The sequence below is a fragment of the Mobula hypostoma genome, chromosome 7, assembly GCF_963921235.1.
Source record: "Mobula hypostoma chromosome 7, sMobHyp1.1, whole genome shotgun sequence".
NCBI lineage: Eukaryota > Metazoa > Chordata > Chondrichthyes > Myliobatiformes > Myliobatidae > Mobula > Mobula hypostoma.
In genome coordinates, this window is record NC_086103.1 from 120,941,063 (window position 1) to 120,967,309 (window position 26,247).

Consider the following 26,247-nt stretch of genomic DNA (forward strand, 5'->3'; position numbering starts at 1 on the left):
CAGGATGTTCGAGTTCATTTTCCTCAGCTAAGACAATTTAAATCACGACAGAGATCTCCCTAACTGATATGACTTACTTACTCAACATAATTGTGCAGATAGACCTGTTTGGAACTTGTAGGATAATTTCCATTGTAGTGGCTATAATTTCTTCTTCAATGGTGTACAGTCGGGATGTGGCAATTTGTAGTACAAATGTCATTCTTTTAAACACAATTGAATTAGAAGCAAAAAAAAATCAGCATAATTTAAACTACTTAATTTCAGTTTAAAGCCTCTGTTGGATAACATGATCTTCGCCACCCCGACCTCCAAGAATGGATCATTATTTGTCCATTAGGTTATTGATAATGTTTTTCATTGCTTTCCATTTTAGCAATGAAAAGTCTATCAATAAGTTTTGCCTATTTTTTTCAAGGTTCAATGCCCAATATCTTATTTTTCATATGAATAGCCACTTAAATGTGATTAGTGTTGTACTGATGTCAAAATTAGCTTCTGTTTCAGAACAACTCCATTGATAAATTATTTGGGCTGTGATTTTGATTGTGTATTACAATGGGAATGTAAAATGGGCTGCCACTTTTCAATTGCCTACATCACAAAGTTGTTCAACATCAAAATTAGCCTCCCTGGATACAAATGTGATGCAGTATTCCACAGGGAAATTGTGAGAATGCAGATACAAATGTGAATTCTGATAAAGGCTGCTATAATGTCGCAGCTCAATAATTTAAATTACATTATGAATAAAAATAGTGTGAGGACAAATTTGCTTAACGCACAGTCAGTGGTTAAATATTGAAACTGAGTTTTCTCATCAGAGACCAGACTGAATCTGACTGCTCTGGCATTGTGCCTAGCTTTTAATCACTCTCAAGGTAAAGCCTGGAGCACTCCAGACACTACAGTGTGTTATTTATAAGAGTAGTGACAGCAGCAGTCAAACTGAATATTGTTATTTCAGATTCTCCAGAAGTAAATATATGACTATAAGAACTTCAGTTCATGCTACTGCACTCTCCCAATAATCGGGGTAAAAGCTGAGCAAGAACAGCTAATTCAATGTGTCTGACACCAGGGCACACAATGCCCTCGGCTGCCCGGAGCAATGAGACTGTAACATCTGCAGACTTCAGGTCTGTAGCACAGAGAGAAAGTAAAAACCTTAAGAAAAATATAGTTAACTGAATTCGAACACTTAGTTTGTGTTTGACTGCAGAATAATTTAAACTATATACACTGAGAAATAGAGGGGAAAATCCACATAAAGCCATGAATGAGTGCATATTTGTTGAACTAATTTTAGTCCTTACAATTTTCTGCAAATGCAGATTTTTATGCACAAAATATATTTCTCTCAAATTTTGTGGGAGAATGGTTTATGTAGCAATAACAATCCATTTATCCTCTTAAAAATAATATATAATTCATAAATCAAATGCCATCGATTGATCAGCTGATGTCATGATGTCTAATAAAAGTGAATTATGTTACATTAGTTAATTTGATAGTAGTCAAACAAATATAGTTGCTTTTTAGGCTCTCTTAATGCTTCAGTACTTCCTAAAGTATTCTTATTTTCTCGTTTTTCCTACATGCAGTATCTGTTTCACACTGTCATCTTGATAAAGCAGCAATTAGTAATCATCTTTGCCATGATCAGATTTTGTGAATGATGCTGACCAGCATGGTCTTCCTTAAATTTGGCCTCTTGGCCTTTTTTGTTCTTAACATTGAACATTGTAATGTAACAGTACCCCCTACTGTACTAGTGTAGCACTTCAGTGATGTTATGTCATTGTGCATTTAGCTGTTGCTGTCTGCATGTGTCCATTCATTTGGACAAGACAGAGGCAAATCACTTTGGACTCCATTGGACCATTGGAAGTCAATAGTTTCAACGATTAAAAGGGAATGCACCATATTCTTCTCCTAAGCTTACTATTTTCAAACAAATGCATTTCTATTCGTAATGTACTGTATTCTATAAAATACCATATACTAAGGAGAATTTGAAAACCACAATGATGTTGCACGTAATTCAAACATACAGATAGTTGATCCCAGAGGACTACTAAATTGGCCTGAATTAACTTGACAAAAGGACACTAACAGCAGGAGTCAATTTCACTCATATTGGTATCTAGTTTATCTGTTCACAGCAATGTGATGTTTAACTCTGACGTAACCTATCCTCTATTCTCTCAAACCTTCAGATAATTAACAATGTACTTTGCTGGTCAAATGTTTGGTTCCAACGTTCTGCAGGATTGCATGAATGAAGTCCATTCTTCGACTTGAATAGCTACTAAATCAATTCAGAAAGTGTTCATCCTGAATATGATTCTTTAACTTCATGCATGACCAGCCTGTCAAGAAATGCAACAAAAATTTATGCCTACATTCAGAATATTTAATATTGTTATTTTGAACTATGTGCCAAATCTCAGAGACTGGCCATTCCAGGAATCATGCACATATGCTGCCAAATGTGCAAGTTCAGCATTGACTGGCTGGTTCAGAGGCCATTGTTGCTCAGATTTCCCAGCATTAATCTGGGGATTTGCTTCTTGGATCTTGCTCCTTAGGATTCTATGCCAATCCCCTTGATAATATTTGTAATTATTTGGTGTTTTTATGTTATAATTTAGTGTTTAAAACTTTATATAATATTTATTTTGAAATTAATTCACATTAGTTACACTTTGGGTGCTTTGGGGGAAAGCTTTCTCAGTGCAAGATCACAGACTGCCACTGCTCAGAACACATTTCGGAGGATGCACACATGATCACAACAGAAGTGACAATTTCTTGTAGTGGGGTAGTGGAGCAATGGGGCATGTTACGTTTAAAAAGTATAGTGGAACTTTAACACTTATTTGAAGAATTCACGTAGCAGAATATTTTATCTGTGATTAATTGTCCCCAGAAACTACAACCATCTTCCTCTGAGTCTGGTATAATTATTTTGTGAACCCTGTTGATTTCATCATATAACTATATAACAATTACAGCACGGAAACAGGGCATCTCGGCCCTTCTAGTCCATGCCAAACGCTTAGTCTCACCTAGTCCCACCGACCTGCACTCAGCCCATAACCCTCCATTCCTTTCCTGTCCATATGGCTATCCAATTTTACTTTAAATGACAATATCGATCCTGCCTCTACCACTTCTGCTGGAAGCTTGTTCCACACAGCTACCAGTCTCTGAGTAAAGAAGTTCCCCTCATGTTACCCCTGAACTTTTGCCCCCTAACTCTCAACTCATGTCCTCTTGTTTGAATCTCCCCTACTCTCAAAGGAAAAAGCCTATCCACGTCAACTCTATCTATCCCCCTCATAATTTTAAGTACCTCTATTAAGTCCCTCCTCAACCTTCTATGCTCCAAAGAATAAAGACCCAACTTGTTCAACCTTTCTCTGTAACTTAGGTGCTGAAATCCAGGTAACATTCTTGTAAATCTTCTCTGTACTCTCTCTCTTTGTTGACATCTTTCCTATAATTCAGTGACCAGAACTGTACACAATACTCCAAATTTGGCCTTATCAATGCCTTGTACAATTTTAACATTACATCCCAACTCCTATACTCAATGCTCTGATTTATAAAGGCCAGCATACCAAAAGCTTTCTTCACCACCCTATCCACATGAGATTCCACCTTCAGGGAACTATGCACCATTATCCCTAGATCCCTCTGTTCTACTGCATTCTTCAATGCCCTACCATTTACCATGTATGTCCTATTTTGATTAGTCCTACCAAAATGTATCACCTCACATTTATCAGCATTAAACTCCATTTGCCATCTTTCAGCCCACTCTTCTAACTGGCCTAAATCTCTCTGCAAACTTTGAAAACCTACTTCATTATCCAGAACGCCACCTATCTTAGTATCATCTGCATACTAACTAATCCAATTTACCACCCAATCATCCATATCATTAATGTATATGACAAACAACATTGGACCCAGTACAGATCCCTGAGGCACACCACTAGTCAGCGGCCTCCAATCTGACAAACAGTTATCCACCACCACTCTCTGGCGTCTCCCATCTAGCCACTGCTGAATCCATTTTACTACCTCAAGATTAATACCTAATGATTGAACCTTCCTAACTAACCTTCCGTGTGGAATCTTGTCAAAGGTCTTACTGAAGTCCATATAGACGACATCCACTGCTTTACCCTCATCAACTTTCCTCGTAACCTCTTCAAAAAATTCAGTAAGGTTTGTCAAACATGACCTTCCACGCACAAATCCATGTTGACTGTTCCTAATCAGACCCTGTCTATCCAGATAATTATATATACCATCTCTAAGAATACTTTCCATCTATTTACCCACCACTGACGTCAAACTCACAGGCCGATAATTGTTAGGTTTACTCTTAGAACCCTTTTTAAACAATGGAACAACATGAGCAATACACCAATCCTCCGGCACCATCCCCATTTCTAATGACATTTGAAATATTTCTGTCAGAGCGCCTGCTATTTCTACATTAATTTCCCTCAAGATCCTAGGGAATATCCCTAGGAGACTTATCCACTTTTATCTTCCTTAAAAGCACAAGTACTTCCTCTTCTTTAATCATCATAGTTTCCATAACTTCCCTACCTGTTTCCCTTACCCTACACAATTCAATATCCTTCTCCTTAGTGAATACCGAAGAAAAGAAATTGTTCAAAATCTCCCCTATCTCTTTTGGTTCCACACATAGCTGTCCACTCTGGTTCTCTAAAGGACCAATTTTATCCATCACTTTTGCTATTAATATAACTATAGAAACCCTTTGGATTTATTTTCACCTTACTTGCCAAAGCAACCTTGTATCTTCTTTTAGCTTTTCTAATTTCTTTCTTAAGATTCTTTTTACATTCTTTATATTCCTTGAGCACCTCATTTACTCCATTATGCCTATATTTATTGTAGATATCTCTCTTTTTTCAAACCAAGTTTCCAATATCCCTTGAAAACCATGGCTCTCTCCAACTTTTAACCTTTCCTTTCAACCTAACAGGAACATAAAGATTCTGTACCCTCAAAATTTCACCTTTAAATGACCTCCATTTCTCTATTATATCCTTCCCACAAAGCAATTTATCCTAATCCACTCCTTCTAAATCCCTTCACTTCTCCTCAAAGTTAGCCTTTCTCCAATCAAAAATCTCTACCCTGGGTCCAGATCTATTCTTCTCCATAACTGTATTGAAACTAATGGCATTGTGATCACTGGACCCGAAGTGCTCCCCAACACATACCTCCATCACCTGATCTATCTCATTCCCTAACTGGAGATCCAACACTGCCCCTTCTCTAGTTGGTACCTCTATGTATTGCTGCAAAAAACTATCCTGCACAAATTTTACAAACTCCAAACCATCCAGTCGTTTTACAGTATGGGATTCCCAGTCTATGTGTGGAAAATTAAAATCTCCCACAATCACAACCTTGTGCTTACTACAAATATCTGCTATCTCCTTACAAATTTGCTCCTCCACTTCTCACTCCACATTAAGTGGTCTATAATACACCACTATAAGTGTTACTACACCTTTCCCATTCCTCAATTCCACCCAAATAGTCTCCCTAGATAAGCCCTCTAATCTATCCTGCCAGAGCATCGCTGTAATATTTTCTCTGACAAGCAATGCAACACCACCCCCTCTTGTCCCTCCGATTCTATCACACCTGAATCAACGAAATCCAGGAATATTTAGTTGCCAAACACACCAGTTCCGTTACTAGAGGTTCATGATACCAAACCTCGAAATGCTACTTTGAAATTGTGAAGTTGCCTCTGAATTTCAGCATTTGTGTTAGTGTTTAGACTGTAGTTAGAATATATTTGAAATGTAGCTGCTAGTCAAGTAGTCCTGATGAAATTCTGATGAAACCCAAGGTAAGCCTTTGTGAACAGACTATTAATGTATTTAATAGCACTGCTAATGTCAAGATTACTGATGATTGTGAATCAGTCTACAAAGTAGAATTTGGTGGTTTGGGTGTGTCCTGCTTTTTAAGGATAAGTCATAACTAGGTAATTATTCAATGGCTTGGCAGATGGAAGATTTGAAGCTGTTGGGATGTTAGCAGGATCTATATTCTTCAATCCATCCTGTCACTTGAGCATTTCTTGATATGATGTGAAGTGAATTGATTTAGATGAAAGCTGATAGATCATTCTCTTGACACTTCTGATTAAAGACTTCAAAACTGCCTTTTGAATTCTGCCTTTTTTAGGATCAACATGGAAACTCCAGCCCCTTCAGAGTTTTCTTATTCATAATCATCCCCAACTGATGTCACAAGTGCATCTATAACAGATAATTTGGAGACTGAGATGCCAAGTAGGTTATGGATTCCTGGATTGGACCAGCTTCATCAGATGTGGCAATGCTGAGTTCATCTAGATTGTACCATTAGAAATCCTAAAACTGTCCCATCCTGAGTGTCTTCTGTACATGGTGTTTAACATGGGATAGTACTCCTTCACCAGCTGAGGGAGGATCTGTTGTACTCATGGGGATCTCTTAGTAGTCTCTCTGTGAGTGCATCCACCAATGATATCAAATTTGTCTCTTAGCAAACCAATCTTGCAACACTGATGTCAAACTTGTGACACAAAAGAATACAGGTTCTGGAGTCTGGAGCAACAAACAAGTTGAAGGAAAAGGTTCTACTGTTTTCTCAGCGTATATGACAAATGAACTCCTTTTCAGCTTCCAGCCAGGTACAGCTATCAATTATAACTGATGTGTTGATGACAAACTCTGTCATCTCTTTCAGGGATGATGCCTGGGCATACTGGACTGACGGGATGATGCCTGGGCATACTGGACAAGACATGCCCAGGCATCATCCTTGAAGAAGATGGTAGAGTTCGTCATCGACACGCCGATTATAATCAATACCTGTACCCAGCTGGAAGCCTGAGAAGAGCTTATAAGTTGGAGGAACTTGGTGGATTGAGCAACATCTATGGGGAGGGGGCGAGGGGCAGTTTAGAAAAGAAAATGTTGACATTTCAGCTCAAAACCCTGCAGCAGTACTGAGAGTGGAGAGGGAAGATAGCCAGTATAAAGAGGGGGGAATGGTGGTGAAACAGGAGTCAGTAGGTGATTGATGGAGACAGGTTTTTTCTGACTTTTTTTTGCCTACCTCCACCTGCCCCTGCTTCCATCCTCTACACCTCTTCCTTCCCTACCTAGCTGTAATCTTTCCCCAAATCTTACAACTATCAGTTCCCAAACTGGGCTCTCTCTTACCACTCTCCCTCTATCTTAAAACTATTTTCCCTCACCAACCTAATTATGTCTGTAAGTAGCCTAATGTGTAAAGAACACTGCTTTGTGCAATCAAAAGGAGGTACGTCATGTGATTTCTGCCTTCAATTTGATTTAGCGCAGAAATTAGACAGAGCACAACACATTTTCTAAATTAACACATAAATTCAGAAGGTCAGGCCAAGATGAAGAGTCACAACCCGAAACATCAACTGTAGATGCTGCTTGACCATTGAGCACCTCCAGTTCCTTAATATGTTGCTCCAGATTTCCAGCATCTACAATCTCCTATGCCTCAATTTCTAGGATACAGCTTTCAAACCAAATTTGTGATGACATCTCAGACCAATGTTTCTTTAAAATGCTTTTTAAGGAATTTGTCTCTTTCTAGTTACATTATGCAATAATTTACCATTTTAATAAAATGTTTACATTAACACTTAACTAATTAACGAAGAAAATTTATAGGTAGATAGAGGTAGAAGTTCCAAGTTTTATCATTTCTTAGAGAATTCAACTAATATTCCTTTAGAAGTGATTGCAAGACTTCAAATCAATACCTACTGAAATTGCAGTTAAGAACCACTTCCATTAGATTGTGCGGGACTATTAAGGGAAACTGTGATAACTCCACGGCTGCTCCATCTTTAATCAGTAAAATCAGCAAATAAACTGGAAACCTCTTGTTCAGTGAGGCACTGGATAAAGCAAATTGAAAATGGATTAAAAAATAATTCCACAGAAACAAAGTGAAACATGCCCTGAAGCGTGCAGTTTTCAATAAATGGGGACAAGTATGAAGAAATATATGTGCCTTATGGTCACTTACTAAACACAGAAGGAAATTTAGGAAAAATTTTATTATCAAAGGAGTGTGAAACACATTACTATTATGGTTAGTTGAGGTAAAAGGCGGGGAAGCACTTAAGAGGAAGCCAGATACACATAAGGGATTAAACGGAATAGAATATTGATGCGATGAAGTTAGATGAAGAAGTATTTAAGAGTCTGATGTTGATTATGAACATCATCACACTTTTGCTCTTGCCTCTTTCTAAACTGAAAATATTGTGTACTTTGAATGAATTAAAGATGCAGATGCATATTGAAGTGAAAGGAAGAAAGATTTAAAAATACACCAAAGTTTATTTGTTCCATCACTAATACTCTTTTTTGTCTTTTGAATCCATTTCCAGCTCTAATGGGAAATCTGTAACCTGGGCTCAGAGTGAGCGTACTTCTCGAGGTCACCACTTATGGAAGAGGCTGTCTGTTCATATAAAGAAAAAGGACAGTACCTCAAAACAGTCAGCACTCATCAAACCTTACTCCAAGAGCTCTGAGAGTCGGCAAAGCAGCCATAGCTATCCAGACTCAAATATTAAAGGTCTGTATGATGTTTCTGAGGCAGAGGAACATTATCCTGTCCAATATGTACCGCAGACACCTTCGCCCATCAGTATCGTAAGCCACAGGGCCGGATCTGTCAGCCACAGGGCCGGATCTGTCAGCCGGGCAGAAAACGACATGCCCGCATTCCAGTCTGAGCACGTGCAGAGGAGCAGCTCATCCCAAGGTTCTCTGATGGAGCAGATCAGTAGTGTGGTAAACCGCTTCACAGCCAACATCAGTGAGCTGAATTCCATGATGCTTTCAACAGCTCCTTCAGGTGTCATAGGAGCATCCCCCATCTGCCCATCATATCTGCTTCCAAAGGAGATACAGCTACCTGCGCCCATCACAACCTTTGCGGATATCCAACCTCTTCCAGCTATAGAGGTGAATGGCCGATCGCAGCCTGCAGGTGGTGCTTCAAACACAAGCGTCAAAGATGGCACTTCTGAGACTTCAGTGGTTAAGACAGACTTTGAGGAGCTTGTAGCGCTTACTCCTCCCTCACCCTTCAGAGACTCTGTCGATTCAGGGAGTGGGTCACCCACTTCTCCTGTGTCAGAATCTGCACTTTGCATTCCATCGTCCCCCAGGTACAACACTCTTGTTCTGCGTGATTATACTCAAAGTTCCTCTTCTCTGTGAATGTATAATGACTGATGATCTAAAGATGAGCTGAAACTAAAAAGAAATCTGCGAACCTTCATTGATTTTAACCTAAACATAATTTGTTTTACTCATGTCAACAAATATTGGCAAAGATTCTCCATTGGTTGAAGGTGGGATTACTATGAATGTTGGAATCAATTGAATTCCACAAGCAGTTTGAGAACAGCATTTTGGTAGAAAACTGTCTGCTAGTGGCCTTAAACCTTGTGGGTTCCTATCACGTGGATTTTTACTTGTATTTAGAAAGAGGGCTGGGAAGAGAATGACTTGGTTAGATGATGTTCATTGACATGTGCATTGCTCACAATAAGAGTTATTCAAGAAAACACAGTTGCAGTTAAAGTTGACTTACAGACTTCAGCAATCTGCTACAAAGATTGTTACTTCCCATCTCCCTGATGTGAAACTGAAAATCTTCTCAAAAGTTTGAGACCAAAAATGAATGTAAATTTGTAAGATGAGGATCAAAGTATCCGGGACCAAAAGGACTTCCATTTTTGTATGAAAGAAGTTGGGTGATCCATGGAAAAGGATTATGTCTATGACCAGCTTGTAAACAGCTGGAAAGGACATGTATATACATTATATGAAACATATCATCTTGTATTAGGAGCAGATTGTTTAAGTTGCAGTATCCCTTAACCTTGGCTCGTGGATTTTTTTAAACTGTCAAGATAATATTTATACAAGCAACATTGAACATGTTGATGTGGTTGACAGTGCTTTACATTGCTCAGCTATGGAGGATGTTTTACTACATTTATTGTACCCTGAATGTTCAAGCAATTTTATAAGGCACTGAAATTTAATTATTCTTTGTGACATGATGGTTTCTTAAATCTTGTGACAATTATGTGGTTGGATTTGATTGCACTATCAGATCATTTTATATTGTTTAGTAAGTTTAATTAAATTTAACATGAACAATCCTTTAATTAAAAACACTGAAAAATCTTTCACATGGATACTCAGAGGATATTACATTAATTAGCACTATAGAATACATGGCTTAATTTTTTCATTTTATAGTAATAATTTAAAATCCAGATCTTTTTGCCTAAGTTTATACTGATAATGCTACCAGAACCGGTAGACTCGCATTGCTATATGCATGAGGAGATCAAGTAAACAATTCAAATGCATTAGAAGTAATGGGCATGGCACTTTTCAAGCTCGACATCATCTTTTAATTGCTCATTTGCATTTAAATCTTAGCGCATGAGTAAATTGGAATCAAACTTTCTTGGTGTTCATGCAATTGTAATTGAAACTGTATGGATAATTTCCAATATTTTCCCAGTTTCTTTGGCCATTGTATGGTTGGCTTTATTAGACTGTAGTAGGAAAGGCTGAACAATATCACTTACCTTATTTAGAATGTGGGTACCTTCTGTATAAAAAATAGCTGACGAAAATTTGATCATTACTTGGAACATAATGTTCTTGGTGAACATGGTCATATACCATCATCACATTCATAATCTAATTTTTCCAAACTAAGGGAAAACCCAATTATTATTTTATAAAAGTCAACTTATCATTTGGGGCAGAAATTATCATTTCTTGAGTCAAATGGAAAATGTTGTTAATAACGTCATATCAAAATCTGATTATTCTTTGAAATGGCTTAGCAATCGATATATAGATAGGGCCAACCAAAGGGATACTGCAGCTTTAAATTACTCCCATAACACGTGTTAATGTTTTAAATAATGCAAAAAAAAGCCTTGAGATTCAAAGCTTTTGCCGAAGAACAGTGTATATTGAGATAAATGCTCAGAGGTTCATGTGAGTGTGCAGGAATTAGAATGCACACGTGTTGGTGCATAGTGAAATAAACAAGATACGGGAATAGTCAAGAACATTAACAAAGTCCAAACAATGCAAAAAAAAATTGGCGGTTGGTTTAGTATTTAATCTTATTGGAGATGGTTCTTTGATTGATACAAGGTACATAAAAAAATAGAATTGAATATGGTTTGCTGCAAGTTTGCAGTTACGGTTTACCTGTTATTTGCCCAGTTCTAGGATGATGACATCTTGACCACCACAGTTTTAAATTCCTTGAGTAACTTTCTTCAAACATCTTAAACTTTTTGCCTTCATAAAATTTATGCTTACTCAATTTGATTTTTCTAAAAGAGGGATCAGACTGGTGAAGGCAAAACCAATTAATAAGATTTAAACAATTTTTACTTCAAATAGTTTAAATTTTCAATCATTGTTACTGCTCCCACGTATATCTTTAAATTTTAAAAAATGTTCAGTTGGTTTACAGAATTTATCAATCCTGTTGATAGATAAGAAACATGAACAGCAATTTCAAGTTAGGCAGTATATGTGGGGAGAAGAGAACTTTAAGTGTCAAAGTTGTCAACCCTTCTTTAAAATATTCAGTTTTCAGGAGATGTTTGTACTCAAAACGATAACTCATTTCTCACTCTAGAAATTCTACCTGCTCTCCTAATTACTTCCAGTGTTTTCTGTTTTTGTCTTTGTGACAAAGATGTTTTCTCTTTTATTATAGTTTACAGTATCTTTTTAACATAAACCTCTTTACAGTCATTCAAGCATAAATGGATTGGATTTTAGTTACAACCTGTCGAAGATTGATATTATCTTAACACTTTTTTGGAGGAATACAGATAAGATCATTCCATTTCACACATACTATTTTATATTGAGGAGATTGTTGGTGCATTTCTCCTGTGAAATCTATATCAGTACTGCAACAGATTGATCAATACATAATTTCAGTTAATAATCCATATACACATGTGAATAATTTTACACTTTTCATAAATTTACAGTCTGGTGGGAATAACTGTCTTTATTTTAACACTTTCTGGATTCTCCTCTAAATCTGAATCTACAGCATTAATCTGGTGCTTCATACAAACGTTATTGTACTTCCATACAATCCACTTTAGCTTGGGGGGCAGAGGAGTAAAAACTGCATCTTTTCACTCCTCTTTCTCTTTCTTTCTGTACTATTCACATTGCATTGTTTCTTGCCAGTTGCTTGTTCTGTTGCTGGACAAGATGATATCATGATGATTGCTCTGCACACAGAAGAGTAGAGAAACAACTACTTTATATCCATGAACTCTGTGCTGCACGGGCTTTTGTGTAATAACAAAAAAACTGGTAAATACTGATGAACAATAATGAAGTGTGAAGGTGTGCATTGTTGAATGATTTGAGCTCAGTATGCTCTGAGAGTTTATAAAGTGCTCATTGTAAATTATGATACCATGAATGCAGTCATAAGGGACAACTCTGATCTTTCCTGCAGAATTAGGATTTTATACAGCTTTTTGACACCAAATGCTCATTACAACTTTGCATAAAATGCAATTCCTCTGGAAAAAAAATCCTACATGATCTCCAAATTCCAAGTAATAAGATAAATAGTCCATATCTTACACGTTGAAAAATGAAATATTTTCTGTAACTAACTTTATTATAATTCGAAGGTCACTAAATTCCAATGGTATCCCCTAAATAAAAATGGCAATGCTTTTTGCTCTTGGAAGTCTACAACAGTTGTTCCATAAAAATTAGCTGGACTCAAACAAGAGTAATGTACCACCTATACTTTGCACACCTTTTAATTCATTATATGGCTTGACGACAAAGGCATCAGTAGAACAGAAAGCTTACACTTCCAGAAGTTCACAGGTGAAGATGTTGGACAACTTGTACTACTGAAAATATACTATACTGTTGATGACAAACTGGGGGCGCATCTGTAAAGAACGTAGCCCCATTTTATTTGTGTTTAAATTGATTATCAATGTTTTGAAAGTGCAAAACTGTGACAAGGTATATTAGATTAAAGCAATAATGAACGCAAAACTAGTATCAGTACAGGCTCTGTCACAATAAATCCTGTATGTTTTGTGATAACTTTAAATTTTAAAAAACTAAAATCCAAACATCTTTGAGTTCATTATTGTGTAATACATCTATATTAATATATTGTCTAGTTTACATACTATATTGTATAAAATGCAAGGATTAACATATATTCTTGTATTGTTAACAGTGACTAGAGATCATGGCCACATGTAGTTACTAAGGTGAATTCCAGAGATGGTTCAGTAAATGAAGAACAATTATTGGCACAGTTACTTTGCTTCTTCCTTTAGTGATCACTGTCCCTGCTATTGTCACCTTAGCAACAGCCTTAGTAATACTGTGCAGACATTATATCCATGGGCACATGCAACATTTTGCTGCGATTGATCAAATAGATGTGGAATGTGTTATGTAACCACTTTAAACAAAGGCAGCAGTTGATTTTTGCAATGGCACTTGCCATGTTTCTCTAATGCTGGTAATATTTTTGATTGTTGTTTTTAAGAAGACAAGCATAACAGTGCCAACTTTTAGATTTTATTGTGAGCTTCAAGTGCTTCTACTTTTGTTACTTATCTTTGATACGTTGTGAAATTTTAATCTCTTTTGTGAAATGGCAGACTGCATTATTTTCTAGTTTCCTGAGTATCTCAGATATAAAAGGTGAGGGGATAGGGAAAAAAGATTTAGGGGTTTCTTTTTGGCGATATTTTACCTACATGATCTTATTGTGCTACCTCTATTATCATTGGTCCAAAATTCTTTCTGCTTAATTATGGCCTCATGAAATCTGGACGCATTGGATGTGTCATTATTTCAAGAATAAGATGGGATGCTTTTGATACTTTTGAATGCTACAAAGCACTGCCTGACTATTTTATCACTGTGGGAATGATTCACAATTCATTTTATTCTTTGTGGTAATGAGCATCATCAAGCTTATCAATAATTGTATGAAATTAATGGTTGAGTAGTTGCTAAGAAGCTTGAAACTTATTCAGTCTGCCTTAATGCCAGTACAGTATTAATTTTGTTATGTAGAATGTAAAAAATGTGGAACTTGATACATTTTTGGTACTATGTGCTGCCGTTCTTTTCCAGCAAACCCGTTTAGCTTTGTAAATGCAAAAAAAAGGTAAATTATTTCAACCATTTCTAGTGGCACATTTTGCTGTTTGTCAGTAAATTGTTTTCTCCTGTTAAAACATGTGAAGTGTTTATGTATGATACAATGAGTTTTTTGAATATTAAAACTATATTATAGAAATATGTTTATCATTGATGCATTGTTATCAGTGTGGGATAGAATTCTTAACTAGAGTTGCAAACACTCTGTCACCCACACCAATATATTGTAGTAAGCATATTTAAATTAATGGGATGTCATCAATAGTGCATTGATACTTGTATACTTTTGATTGAAAATAATGGCTTGGACAATCTTACTTTAAATTGTAATTTCCATTCAATCCTTTATGGCTTCTATAATTCTTATCATTCTAGTTCATAAAGAAGGGCCTATGCTGTAAATGAAGCTTGCATAATTTCCCAATAGTTAAAAATAAAAAGCTAATTATTCTTTAAATGTTAACTTGTTTCGATAAAAATAAATAGGAACTCAATCTGTTGGATTATCAATGTTAATTTTACCACTACTATCATTACAGTAAGTCCTAGCTTCACCAAAACTCAGTTGTGACTGCGGAGATATGATTAAGGTGAAAAATTCCACCAAGTCAACCAAATGGCAACTCTAGAAAATCATAATGTTTATGACACAAGTCTATATTCATTTTTATGAGAAATTTAAAATCAATTTCAAAGTCCTGATAATACCTAATGACTCCTGTACATCCTTCTGTCTCTTGATCTATTGCTTTCATTCTTTGAAATGATAGTGATATCATCCTTACTTCTTTATCTTGTGTTCTTATAAAATAATAAATTTATCCCTTAGGACGTTGGAGTAAATTATTCAAAGTGAATGAGGTCAGTCTAAGAGCAACTTGAAATCCATGAAAATCAATATCTAATTAATTCAATCAAAATGCCTTAAAATTTCATGGTATCAATTAGAGCCTCCAATTACTTGGCATTAGCTTGCATAATTAACATGGACACAAATTAGCATGTTGATTTTTTTTAATGCTTTAATCACATGTGCCTTGTGAGGAAAAAAAATGCTCCAGAGTTATTAAGAGTCCTACATAACATCTACAGTCCCTGCCCCTTATTGTTGGATCCCTTTAATCTCCCAATCTTTCAATAGCCTGTGTTAATCTCAAGGCAGAGGCTATTAGGTAGCAGGATCATGGGAATGAGGAGGCATGTAATGACAGGATTAGGGGCAGTTAGGGGGGCAGAGTAGAGAGAAGGGATGAGGAAGAAACAGGATAAGAGCAAAGGAAAGAGAAAAATGGAGAAAAAATGGAGAAAAAAAGAGAGACATGGCAGACAGAGAGGGAAAAGGGAAGGGAAGAAATATAGATCTGTATTAAAGCATAGTACAGATACATCAAAAGAGGGCAGTACTTTATTTACAAGGCAATACTCATAATCTCTTTATCTAGTCTTGAAATTCCTACCTTTGACTGCCTGTTCCTACATCATTGTTGCATTGTAACAAAAGAGGCATACCACATGACACTCCTATACAAATTGTAGCCACAAGTGCGGCTGCAGACTAGAAAATGCACTTTGTATTATATCACTAGTTCCTTTGTTTGCAAGGTTATTATTTTTTCTGTAGTTTTTTTTCACATCCAAACAATACAATTAACTTATCAATACGTACAAACCACATAATTATAATTGGCTTTGTGATTTCAATTAACAACTATAAGTCCAATTTAGGACCGATTTTTAACAATTTCCCAGATCTCTTCGTGACTTTTGGTACCGAATCCACTCATTAATTGTTTTATTCTGGATTTGAAGTCAAACAAGGTTTTGTTTCCTTATGAACTTCCTTGGATTTCCTGCTTCACTTCCTGAAGTCTGCACTGGAGAGATATGTGAACATAACTTTATGATCACATATTTTACTATTGGAATTTTGGTCCATCGCTAGCACAGATCATTTGACCCACAGGACTTTTTATTGCAACCTAAACATCTAATGCTGTTCCTATTTTCTGGTAGATATGTAAAATGCAAAAACACACTTGTCTTGCCTGAAACTGTGTTTTTCTATTTACTGTCAAAGTGCCATTATTAATTCACCTGCTTTAGTTCAATGGCAGAAGAGATATTTAGTTGCAAATGGTTCCACCAAAAGACTTGCACATGTTCACACCTTGGTTATTTTATACTTCAGCATGAATTTGGTAAGTATGTAAGTATAAATCACGATAATGCTGACTATCCTTGCAATACTTGCTCTTTCAGAACTTCTTTTTAAACTGTTCTGATGTCTCAGCTGCTCCATTTGAAGTTAGATAACATGAAGAGATGAGAAAGTGTTTGATACAGCGTTATACCTCACAGAAACCAGCTCATCATGTTGTGATTGTATCTGATTGCACCACCTCCTTTGACAGAAAGTTCCATCCATCAACCATCTTCTCTCTAAAAAGCATTCCCCTCAAATCCCCTTTAAAACTGTTCCGCAACCTGAAGTGTATGCTCTCTTGATTTGGATATACCTACCATTGTTTTATAAAGCCTGTGAACAGATTAAAACTTCAAAGGTAAAAGTAAATGTGTTATTATTAAAGTATGTATATGTTACCATATACTACCCTCAGATTCATTCTCTTGGGGCATTTACAGTAGATACGAAGAAATACGGTAGAATCAATAAAAAAAACTACACACCAAGATGGACAAAAAACAGTGTGCAAAGAAGACAAACTGTGTAAATGCAAAAAAAAAATAAGAGCATGAGTTCCTGAGTCCTTAGGTTGTGGAACCAATTTAGAGTTGAGTCGAGTGAGGTTATCCATGCAGATTCAGGAGCCGGATGATTGAAGGATTATAGCTGTTCCTAAACCGATGGTGTGGGACCTAAGGCTCCTGTACCTTCTTCTTGACGCCAGCAGTGAGAAGAGAACATGCCCTGGGTGGTGGAGGTCCCTGATGATGGACGCTCCTTCCCTGTGGCAGCCCTCCTTGTAGATGTGCTCAACAGTGGGGAAGGCTTTTCCTGTGATGGACTGGGCTGCATCCACTACATTTTGTAGGCTTTTCCATTCATGGGCATTGGTGTTTCCATTCTAGGTTGTAATGCAACTGGACAGAATACTCTCTACTGTGCATCTATAGAAGTTTGTCAGAGTTTTAAATGACATGTCAAATCTGCACAAACTTCTAAGAAAGTCGAAGCACATTGTAATGGCACTTATAAGACCATAAGACAAAGGAGCAGAAGTTGGCCATTCGGCCCATCGAGTCTGCTCCGCCATTTTATCATGAGCCATTCTCCCATTTAGTCCCACTCCCCCGCCTTCTCACCATAACCTTTGATGCCCTGGCTACCCAGATACCTATCAATCTCTGCCTTAAATATACCCAATGACTTGGCCTCCAATGCCGCCCATGGTAACAAATTCCATAGATTCACCACCCTCTGGCTAAAAAAATTTCTTCGCATCTATGTTCTGAATGCGCACCCTTCAATCCTTAAGTCATGCCCTCTCGTACTAGACTCCCCCACCATGGGAAACTATTTTGCCACATCCACTCTGTCCATGCCTTTCAACATTCGAAATGTTTCTATGAGGTCCCTCCTCATTCTTCTAAACTCCAAGGAATACAGTCCGAGAGTGGACAAACGTTCCTCATATGTTAACCCTCTCATTCCCGGAATCATTCTAGTGAATTTTCTCTGTACCCTCTCCAACGTCAGCACATCCTTTCTTAAATGAGGAGTCCAAAACTGCCCACAGTACTCCAAGTGAGGTCTTACCAGCGCTTTATAGAACCTCAACATCACATCCCTGCTCCTATACTCTATTCCTCTAGAAATGAATGCCAACATTGCATTCGCCTTCTTCACCACCGAATCAACCTGGAGGTTAACCTTAAGGACTCCCAAGTCCCGTTGCATCTCAGAACTTTGAACTCTCTCCCCATTTAAATAATAGTCTACCTAATTATTTCTTCTGCCAAAGTGCATAACCATACACTTTCCAACATTGTATTTCATTTGCCACTTCTTTGCCCATTCTTCCAATCTATCCGAGTCTCTCTGCAGACCGGCCTCTCCACCTACCTTTGTATCATCAGCAAACTTAGCCACAAAGCCATCTATTCCGTAATCCAAATCATTGATGTACAAAGTAAAAAGAAGCGGCCCCAACACGGACCCCTGTGGAACACCACTGGTAAGCGGCAGCCAACTAGAATAGGATCCCTTTATTCCCACTCGGTTTCCCGCCAATCAGCCAACGCTCTATCCACGTATGTAGCTTTCCCGTAATTCCATGGGTTCTTATCTTGTTAAGCAGCCTCATGTGTGGCACCTTGTCAAAGGCCTTCTGAAAATCCAAATATACAACATCCGCTGCATCTCCCTTGTCTAGCCTACTTGTAATTACCTCAAAAAATTGTGTTACGTACCCCGTAACTGGGTTGCTAAACCAGCAGAAATGGATCACTCAGTTGGAGTCTGGATTACTAGAACTAAGAAAGTTTTATTAAAGAAACAAGCAACACAGTAATTGAAAGGATAATAAATGCAACAGTTCAGCAACAATAAACACACATGTGCACAGAATTAAGATAACAGCATCAATCAAGCTCTATCGTTGTCTAGGGGTAAATGACCAAATTTCAAAGTGACACAAAAGTTCAGTCCAAATTTGTTCAGTTCGCAGTAATCGTTGCCATGGCGATGGACAACGTGGGGGGAGGGAGAGAGAGAACGGGAACGACTGATCATTCAGACACGGCTTCCACTCACAGACCGGCGATATGGCTCACAAGCAGCTTTCGGACAGGTCCTTGGTGATGTCACCTGAGGTCACCGACTGTGACCCCTCCTCCAGATGCAGTCGATCCTCTGCAGTGAACCCGGCACCCAAGCGAGGGTGGACACACACCTGGTTCCCGCTGATCGTACCTTTCCACCCTGTGCGATTAAGGTCCGGTACGTCCCACCGACTCGTGAGAGGCGCACCACTTCCAAGGTCTCGTTACCTCGGGTGTCGTGTGTGTCCTGCCTTAGCGAACCTGTCCCTTTTTATCCCCCTGCTGGGGTATCGCCTGTCCATCACTTCAAACAGTTCAGGGTTCAAAGGGGGAGCCGCTCCAGACAGTTCTCTCTCCCGTCCCTTCATTACACATCTCCAGACACTGCTTCATTGTTCCTTATCTCTCCTTCCCCTGAGGACAGGTGGCAGACCACTTGCTGATGCCACTGATGCTAACCCAGGCCAGCAAACATCTTGATTTTATGTGTATTCTCGTCACAATTGCAATAGGTTTGTCAGGCAGGATTTTCCTTTAAGGAAACCATGCTGACTTCTGCCCATCTTGTCATATGCCTTCAGGTACTCTGTAACGTCATCCTTGACAACTGACTCCAACAACTTCCCAATCACTGATGTCAAGCTAACAGGTCTATAATTTCCTTTTTGCTTCCTTGCCCCCTTCATAAGTAGCGGAGTGACTTTTGAAGTATATAAAATTTCTTCTTTTTAGGAATATACCTGTCTTGCACCTTCCTCACTTCTCGCATAAACTCCAGCCATTGAGGCTCTGCCGTCCTTCCCGCTAGTGTTCCTTTCCAGTCAACTTTGGCCAGTTCCTCTTTCATGCCACTGTCATTTCCTTTACTCCACAGAAATACTGACACATTGGATTTCGGCTTCTCTTTTTCAAATTTCACAGTGAACTCAATCATGTTATGATCACTGCCTCCTAAGGGTTCCTTCACCTCAATCTCTCTAACCTCCTCCGGTTCATTACACAATACCCAATCCAGTACAGCCGGTCCCCTAGTGGGCTCAACAACAAGCTGTTCTAAAAAGCCATCTCGCAGACATTCTACAAATTCTCTCTCTTGAGATCCAGTGCCGACCTAATTTTCCCAATCCACTCGCATGTTAAAATCCCCCACAATTATCATAACGCTGCCCTTCTGACAAACCTTTCCTATTTCCTGTTGTAATTTGTAGTCCACATCACTGCAGCTGTTTGGAGGCCTGTATATAACTGCCATCAGGGTCCTTTTACCCCTGCGATTTCTTAGCTCAACCCATAAAGATTCTGCACCTTCTGATCCTATATCACCTCTTTCTAATGATTTGATATCATTTCTTACCAATAAAGCCACGCCACCCCCTCTGCCTACTTGCCTATCCTTCGGATACACAGCGTATCCTTGGACGTTCAGCTCCCAGAGACATGCATCCTTTAGCCACGTCTCAGTGATGGCCACAATATCATATCTGCCAATCTGTAGCTGTACGACAACAACATCCACCGTATTTCTTATGCTGCGTGCATTTAAGTATAACACCTTAAGACCAGTATTCGGTACTTTTTGCTTTGATTGCACTGCAACTTTATTGCACTGGAACTCTTCCCTATCGCTGCAAATTTGCCCCATCACCTGCCTGTCCTTCCTGACATCTTACTGCTCACTACCTTAGATTTATTTCTGTTTTCCCCCTCATCTGCTCTATCATTCTGGTTCCCATATTGGTCCACTTCTGGTTCAGGTGTAACCCGTCCTTTTTGAACAGGTCATACTTTCCCCAGAAGAGATCCCAATGATCCAAGAATCTGAAGCCCTGTCCCCTGCACCAGTCTCTCAGCCACGCATTCATCTGCCTGATCCTACTATTCTTGTCCTCGCTAGCACATGGCACAGGTAGCAATCCCGAGATTATGTGCTGGTCTCAGGGTTAGATCCTCTGAAATGATAATGTTACCTCCAATCCCCTGATGAGGACCGACTCATGGACCTCCAGTTTCCATCTCCTGTAGTCAACAATCAGCTCTATGGTTTTGCTAATGGTGATCGAGCAGTTGTTGTTATAGCACCATTCAGCCAGTTTAGATCAAAAGTGAGAAGCACTGCCATTACTGATGTACTGACAACTACACATAGACCCCAATGCACCAGTTATATGCTCACTTCAATCCATTTTGAGTGACTATGTTCAGTGGCAGGAAACTGCTACTTGATTTTTACAAGTCCCAATATACTCTTGTTGACCATGGCCATGAATGCAGTGGCATCTTTTGGTCTTATAATCTTGGAAATGCTGGGTTGCTTTTTTAATGATTTGAAATCACTTCTTAACAGAGCTAGTAAACAAAACTTCTTGCAAGTGCTTTCCTGTTGAACCTAACTGTGTGTTTCTCTGAAAGCAATATTATAATATGACCCCACTTAATGCACCCCTGCTAACATACAGCTCATTATAACAAACGTGGAACAGTTTCAGTTCCATGTTTATAAATCTATAAACAGGTCAACGTCTGTCTATCTTTCAATACATATACACTGAGTCTTATTGGGCTTGTTTACAATTTCAGACACAGACGTGTCTCAGCTTAACCCTCCATGGAATACATCTCCATGATCTGAGCAGACTAGGTGTCAACAAGGAAGCTTTGAACACCTGCCTCAGAGTTGGAGATATCTTCCCAGAAACAGAAGGGTTCCTTGTGCAATGCAGGACCAGGTGGTTAACACAAAAAATTATCAAAATGTCATAAAAGACCAACAAATTCAAGATGATAAATGCAGAAAATGCCAAGAGAAACTAGAAACAATCCAGCACATAACAGAATCCTGCAGCAGTTTAACTCAATCTGATTACTTACACAGGCACAATCAAGGGGCAAGCATCATTCACCAAAATCTTGCTTTAAAATACAAACTCATAAAAAACACTGTATCTTACTATAAATACATGCCTGATCAAGTATTAGAATCAGAGTCCTACAGATTATATTACAACTGATCCAATATTACAGACTGGCCAATCTATAATAACTGTCTGGATATAATATTACAGGATATATACAGAAGAACAGCTTACTTAATTGATGTAGCAGTTCAAAACACATATAACATATAGAAAACAGTAGGTGAAAAACAACAGAAATATTCTGAATTAAAAGATGAAATGAAAAGATTATCGAACATGAACAGGCTATATGTTGTCCCAATAGTAATATCTATAACTGGCATCATCCCAAAGTAACCACACAATGGCACTAAATATTTAGTCCTACACAGCAATATTTATGTGAATATCCAGAAAGCCATAACACTAAATGCCATTAAAATACTCTGCAAGATCCTAGCAACTGAGCTGTGAGTATGCTTGGCTATGCCTGTACCTCAGGTTTTACCACCTTTGGCTGAGAAGGAATAAATAATAATAAATAAAGCACTTAGATCAGCACTACCTTGGACAGGCGAAAGAGGAATAACAGACATAAAAAATAACACAACAGTCTGATAAAACATCAAAGAATATATTTTTATCAATGAAAACAGAATTCACTATTCTATGCAATTATATTCCATTCTGATAAGAAGTACAGTACACACCACTAAACTTAAATGAAAGCACAACCCAGAAAAATGAAGGAATTATCACTACAGAAGAAGAAGTTAACCAATGGAAGAGCATAACCCTCCATGAAAGACATCCCCATGATCTGAGCAGACTAGATGCTGACATGGATACCTTGTGCACATGGCTCAGAGTTAGAGACTTCTTCCCAGCAACAGAGGGGTTCCTTGTGGCAATCCAGGACCAGGTGGTTAACACAAAAAATATCAAAATACATAATAAAATGACCAACAAATTCAAGACAACAAATGCAGAAAATGCCAAGAGAAACCAGAAACAATCCAACACATTACAGGATCCTGCAGCAGTTTAACTCAATCTGATTACTTACACACGCACAATCAAGCGGCAAGCATCATTCACCAAAATCTTGCTTTAAAATACAAAAACTCATAAGAACACCATTCATTATTATAAATACATACCTGATCCAGTTTTAAAGTCAGAGTCCTACAAATTATATTATGACCAATTATTACAGATAGAACAATTCATAATAACTGTCCAGATATAACAGGATAAACAAGCAAGAACAACTTACTTAAAAGATATAGCCATTCCAAATACACATAACATACAGAAATCAATAAGTGAAAACACCGGAAATACCCTGAATTGAAAGAGGAATTTGAAAGACTATGGAACATGTAAAGGGTATGCATTGGAGAAGAAGACTACATTTATCTTTCCAACTGGCCAGACTTCACCTATCACTTTCTAGCTATTCTCCTTCCCTCCCCTCTTCTTTTTATTCTGGCATCTTCCCCCTTCCTTTTCAGTCCTGAAAAAGGGACTCAGGCCAAAATGTTGATTGTTTATTCATTTTCATAGATGTTGCCTGAGCTGCTAAGTTCCTCCAGCATTTTGTGTGTGTTACTTTAGATTTGCAGCATCTGCAGACTTCCTCATGTTTAGGGTATCAATTGACCCAATAGTAATATTCACAACTGGTATCATCCCAAAGTCACTACACAATAGCATTAAATAATTAGGGCTACACAGTAATATTCCTGTAAATCTCCAAGAAGCCACAATACGAAACACCACTAGAATAGTCTTAAAGTTTCTAGCAATTGAGAAATAAGTGTGCTTGGCTATGCCTGTACCTCAGGTTTTACCAACTTGAACTGAGAAAAAATAAAAATAAAACAATTATAATGATAATAAATAAAAAGTAATGAATAGAAAAAAATGAGATGAAGAGTTCATGAAAGTGAGTCCATAAGTAGTGGGAACAGTTCTGTAACAGGGTGAGTAAAATTGAGCGAAGTTATCCCCTCTGGTTCAATAGCCTGATGGTTTAGGGGTAATAACTGTTCCTGAACCTGGTTATGTGGATCTTGAGGTTCCTGTACCTTCCTCCTGGTGGCAGCAGTGAAAAGAGAGCATGGTCTGGGTGATGGGGTCTTGATGATGTATGCTGCTTTCCTGACACAGTGCTCTGAGTAGATGTGCTCACTACTTGTAGGAGTTTCTACTCAAAAGCATTTGCATTCAATGGGCTTTATTACTGCTTGCTCGGTAGGTGGAGCGTGCTGGAGCTTTTTGCTGAAGTAAGTGGGGGAGGGCCGATGCTTTGCTGCAGCTAGTGCGTGCGGGGGTGAGTAGGGAGTGCTTTGGGGTTCTAACATTTTTACGGTCACTCATTCTTTGAGGTACTCTTCTGTTTTCGTGGATGTCTGGAAAAAGAAGGATCTCAGGTTGTATGTTATATACGTTCTCTGATATTAAATTGAACTATTGAACTAGATCTCATGCCAAATCTTTGCAAATCTCTAAGGAAACTTTCTTTGTAAAGGCACCTAAGTGTAGGGCCAGGAAAGATTCTCTAAAATGTAACATGAGGAATTTAAAGTCACTGGCCCTTTCCACCTCTGATCCTCCATTGAGGACTGACTCATGGACCTCCTTTTTTCTCCTCCTGAAGTCAATAATAATCTCCTTGCTCTTGCTGACATTGAACAAGATGTTGGGACATCACTCAGACAGTATTTTCAAACTCCCTCCTATATCCTGATTCATCACCACCTTTGATCTGGCCTACGACAGTGGTGTTGTCAGCAAACTCAGGTATGGTATTCAGCTGTGCTTATCTTCACTGTTATAAATGTAAAGTGAGTAGAGCAGTGGGCTAAACACACAGCCTTGTGGTGCACCTGGGCTGATGGAGATTGTGGTGGAGATGTTGTTGCCAATCTGAACTGACTGAAGTCTGCAAGTGAGGAAATCGAGGATCTAATTGCACAAGGAGGCACTGAGGCCAAGGCACTGAAGCTTAATGATTAGTTTTGAGGGGATGATAGTACTGAATGCTGAACTGTAGTCAATAAAGAGCATTCTGATATACTGTATGCATCTTTTCTGTCCAGATGGTCCAGGGTTGGGGGAAGAACCAATGAAATGACATCTGCTATGGATCTATTGTGATGGTAGGTAAATTGGAATTCCTCAGTGCTGTCTAAGGGTACGTCCACACTACGCCGGATAATTTTGAAAACGAAGCTTTTTCTCTTCGTTTTGACCTTCTGTCCACACTGAAATGGCATTTTCATCCCCCGAAAATGGAGATTTTCAGAAATGGTCTCCAGAGTGAATAAATCTGAAAACAGCTAATATCCATTGTATTGTGTACGGGGTAAACGGAGAGATTTAAAAACGCTGTCATGACAACACCACAACAACAATGCTTTTTCTGCTTCTGCTTGGTACTACGCAAGCACTGCCGTACGGCTGTTATAACGTGCAGTCGGTGTGAACGGCGTGAGAGTTAAATTGCAAAGTGAGCTTTTTTGACTATTTAAAAACGCTGTCATGACATGCTGGAACAGATGTTCATTGTTTTCTTGAACGCAACCACCTAACAATTTCAGAACAGACCACAACGAGACTGAAGCCAGAAGAGTTAGAAATGTACTCACCAAATACTTTGACCCATAGCTTACTGAATAAATAAGTATACTCACTTTGCCCTGTTTTCTGTTCTTGCTTTTATGAAGGTGGTTCACCTATTTATGCAAGTATTTCTCTGATAATAGATGTGTAACAGCCTAACATAACATTGTATGGAAATACAAGATAACACTGATGCAGACGTTTTATACATTTAACAAGGTGCTTTATTAGTGCAACAGAGTTAGTCATTCTTTCAATTTTCGTCATCAGCTGGGTCATACTGTCTGTGAACTCTCTGTTGTTTGCCTCCATACGCTCCAGTATTTGTTTTTTTTTAGTTTTAAGTCCTCCTGTGCGAGAGCCAAGAGCAATTCCTTTCAAGTTTTTCTAGTCTGTAACTGGACAAACACGCACCAAGTATACCATTTCCTCTTCGCTTGTTTTTTGTGTCCTGTGCATGCCCAGTAGGAGGAGATTCGCCCAAATATCTGTGTTAGTGTGGACGGAGATATTTTGAAAAACACTTAGTGTGTACGCCTGTCGTTTTTACTCGAAACCGGCGTTTTCAAAATTATCCGTCGTAGTGTGGACATCAC

General features: G+C 38.3%; 1 protein-coding gene across 9 annotated transcripts in view; it reads left to right on the forward strand.

Annotated features, from left to right (window-relative positions):
- grm5b (glutamate receptor, metabotropic 5b) overlaps nucleotides 1-14,842 on the forward strand; it is a 578,722-nt gene extending 563,880 nt beyond the window's left edge. For all 9 annotated transcript variants that reach the window (XM_063053886.1, XM_063053882.1, XM_063053885.1 and 6 more), the window contains exon 9: nucleotides 8,495-14,842. In XM_063053886.1, coding sequence (XP_062909956.1) covers nucleotides 8,495-9,335 — 841 coding nt within the window. In that variant the 3' untranslated portion in view covers nucleotides 9,336-14,842. The remainder of the gene's footprint in view (nucleotides 1-8,494) is intronic.
- Nucleotides 14,843-26,247: the final 11,405 nt, after the last annotated feature.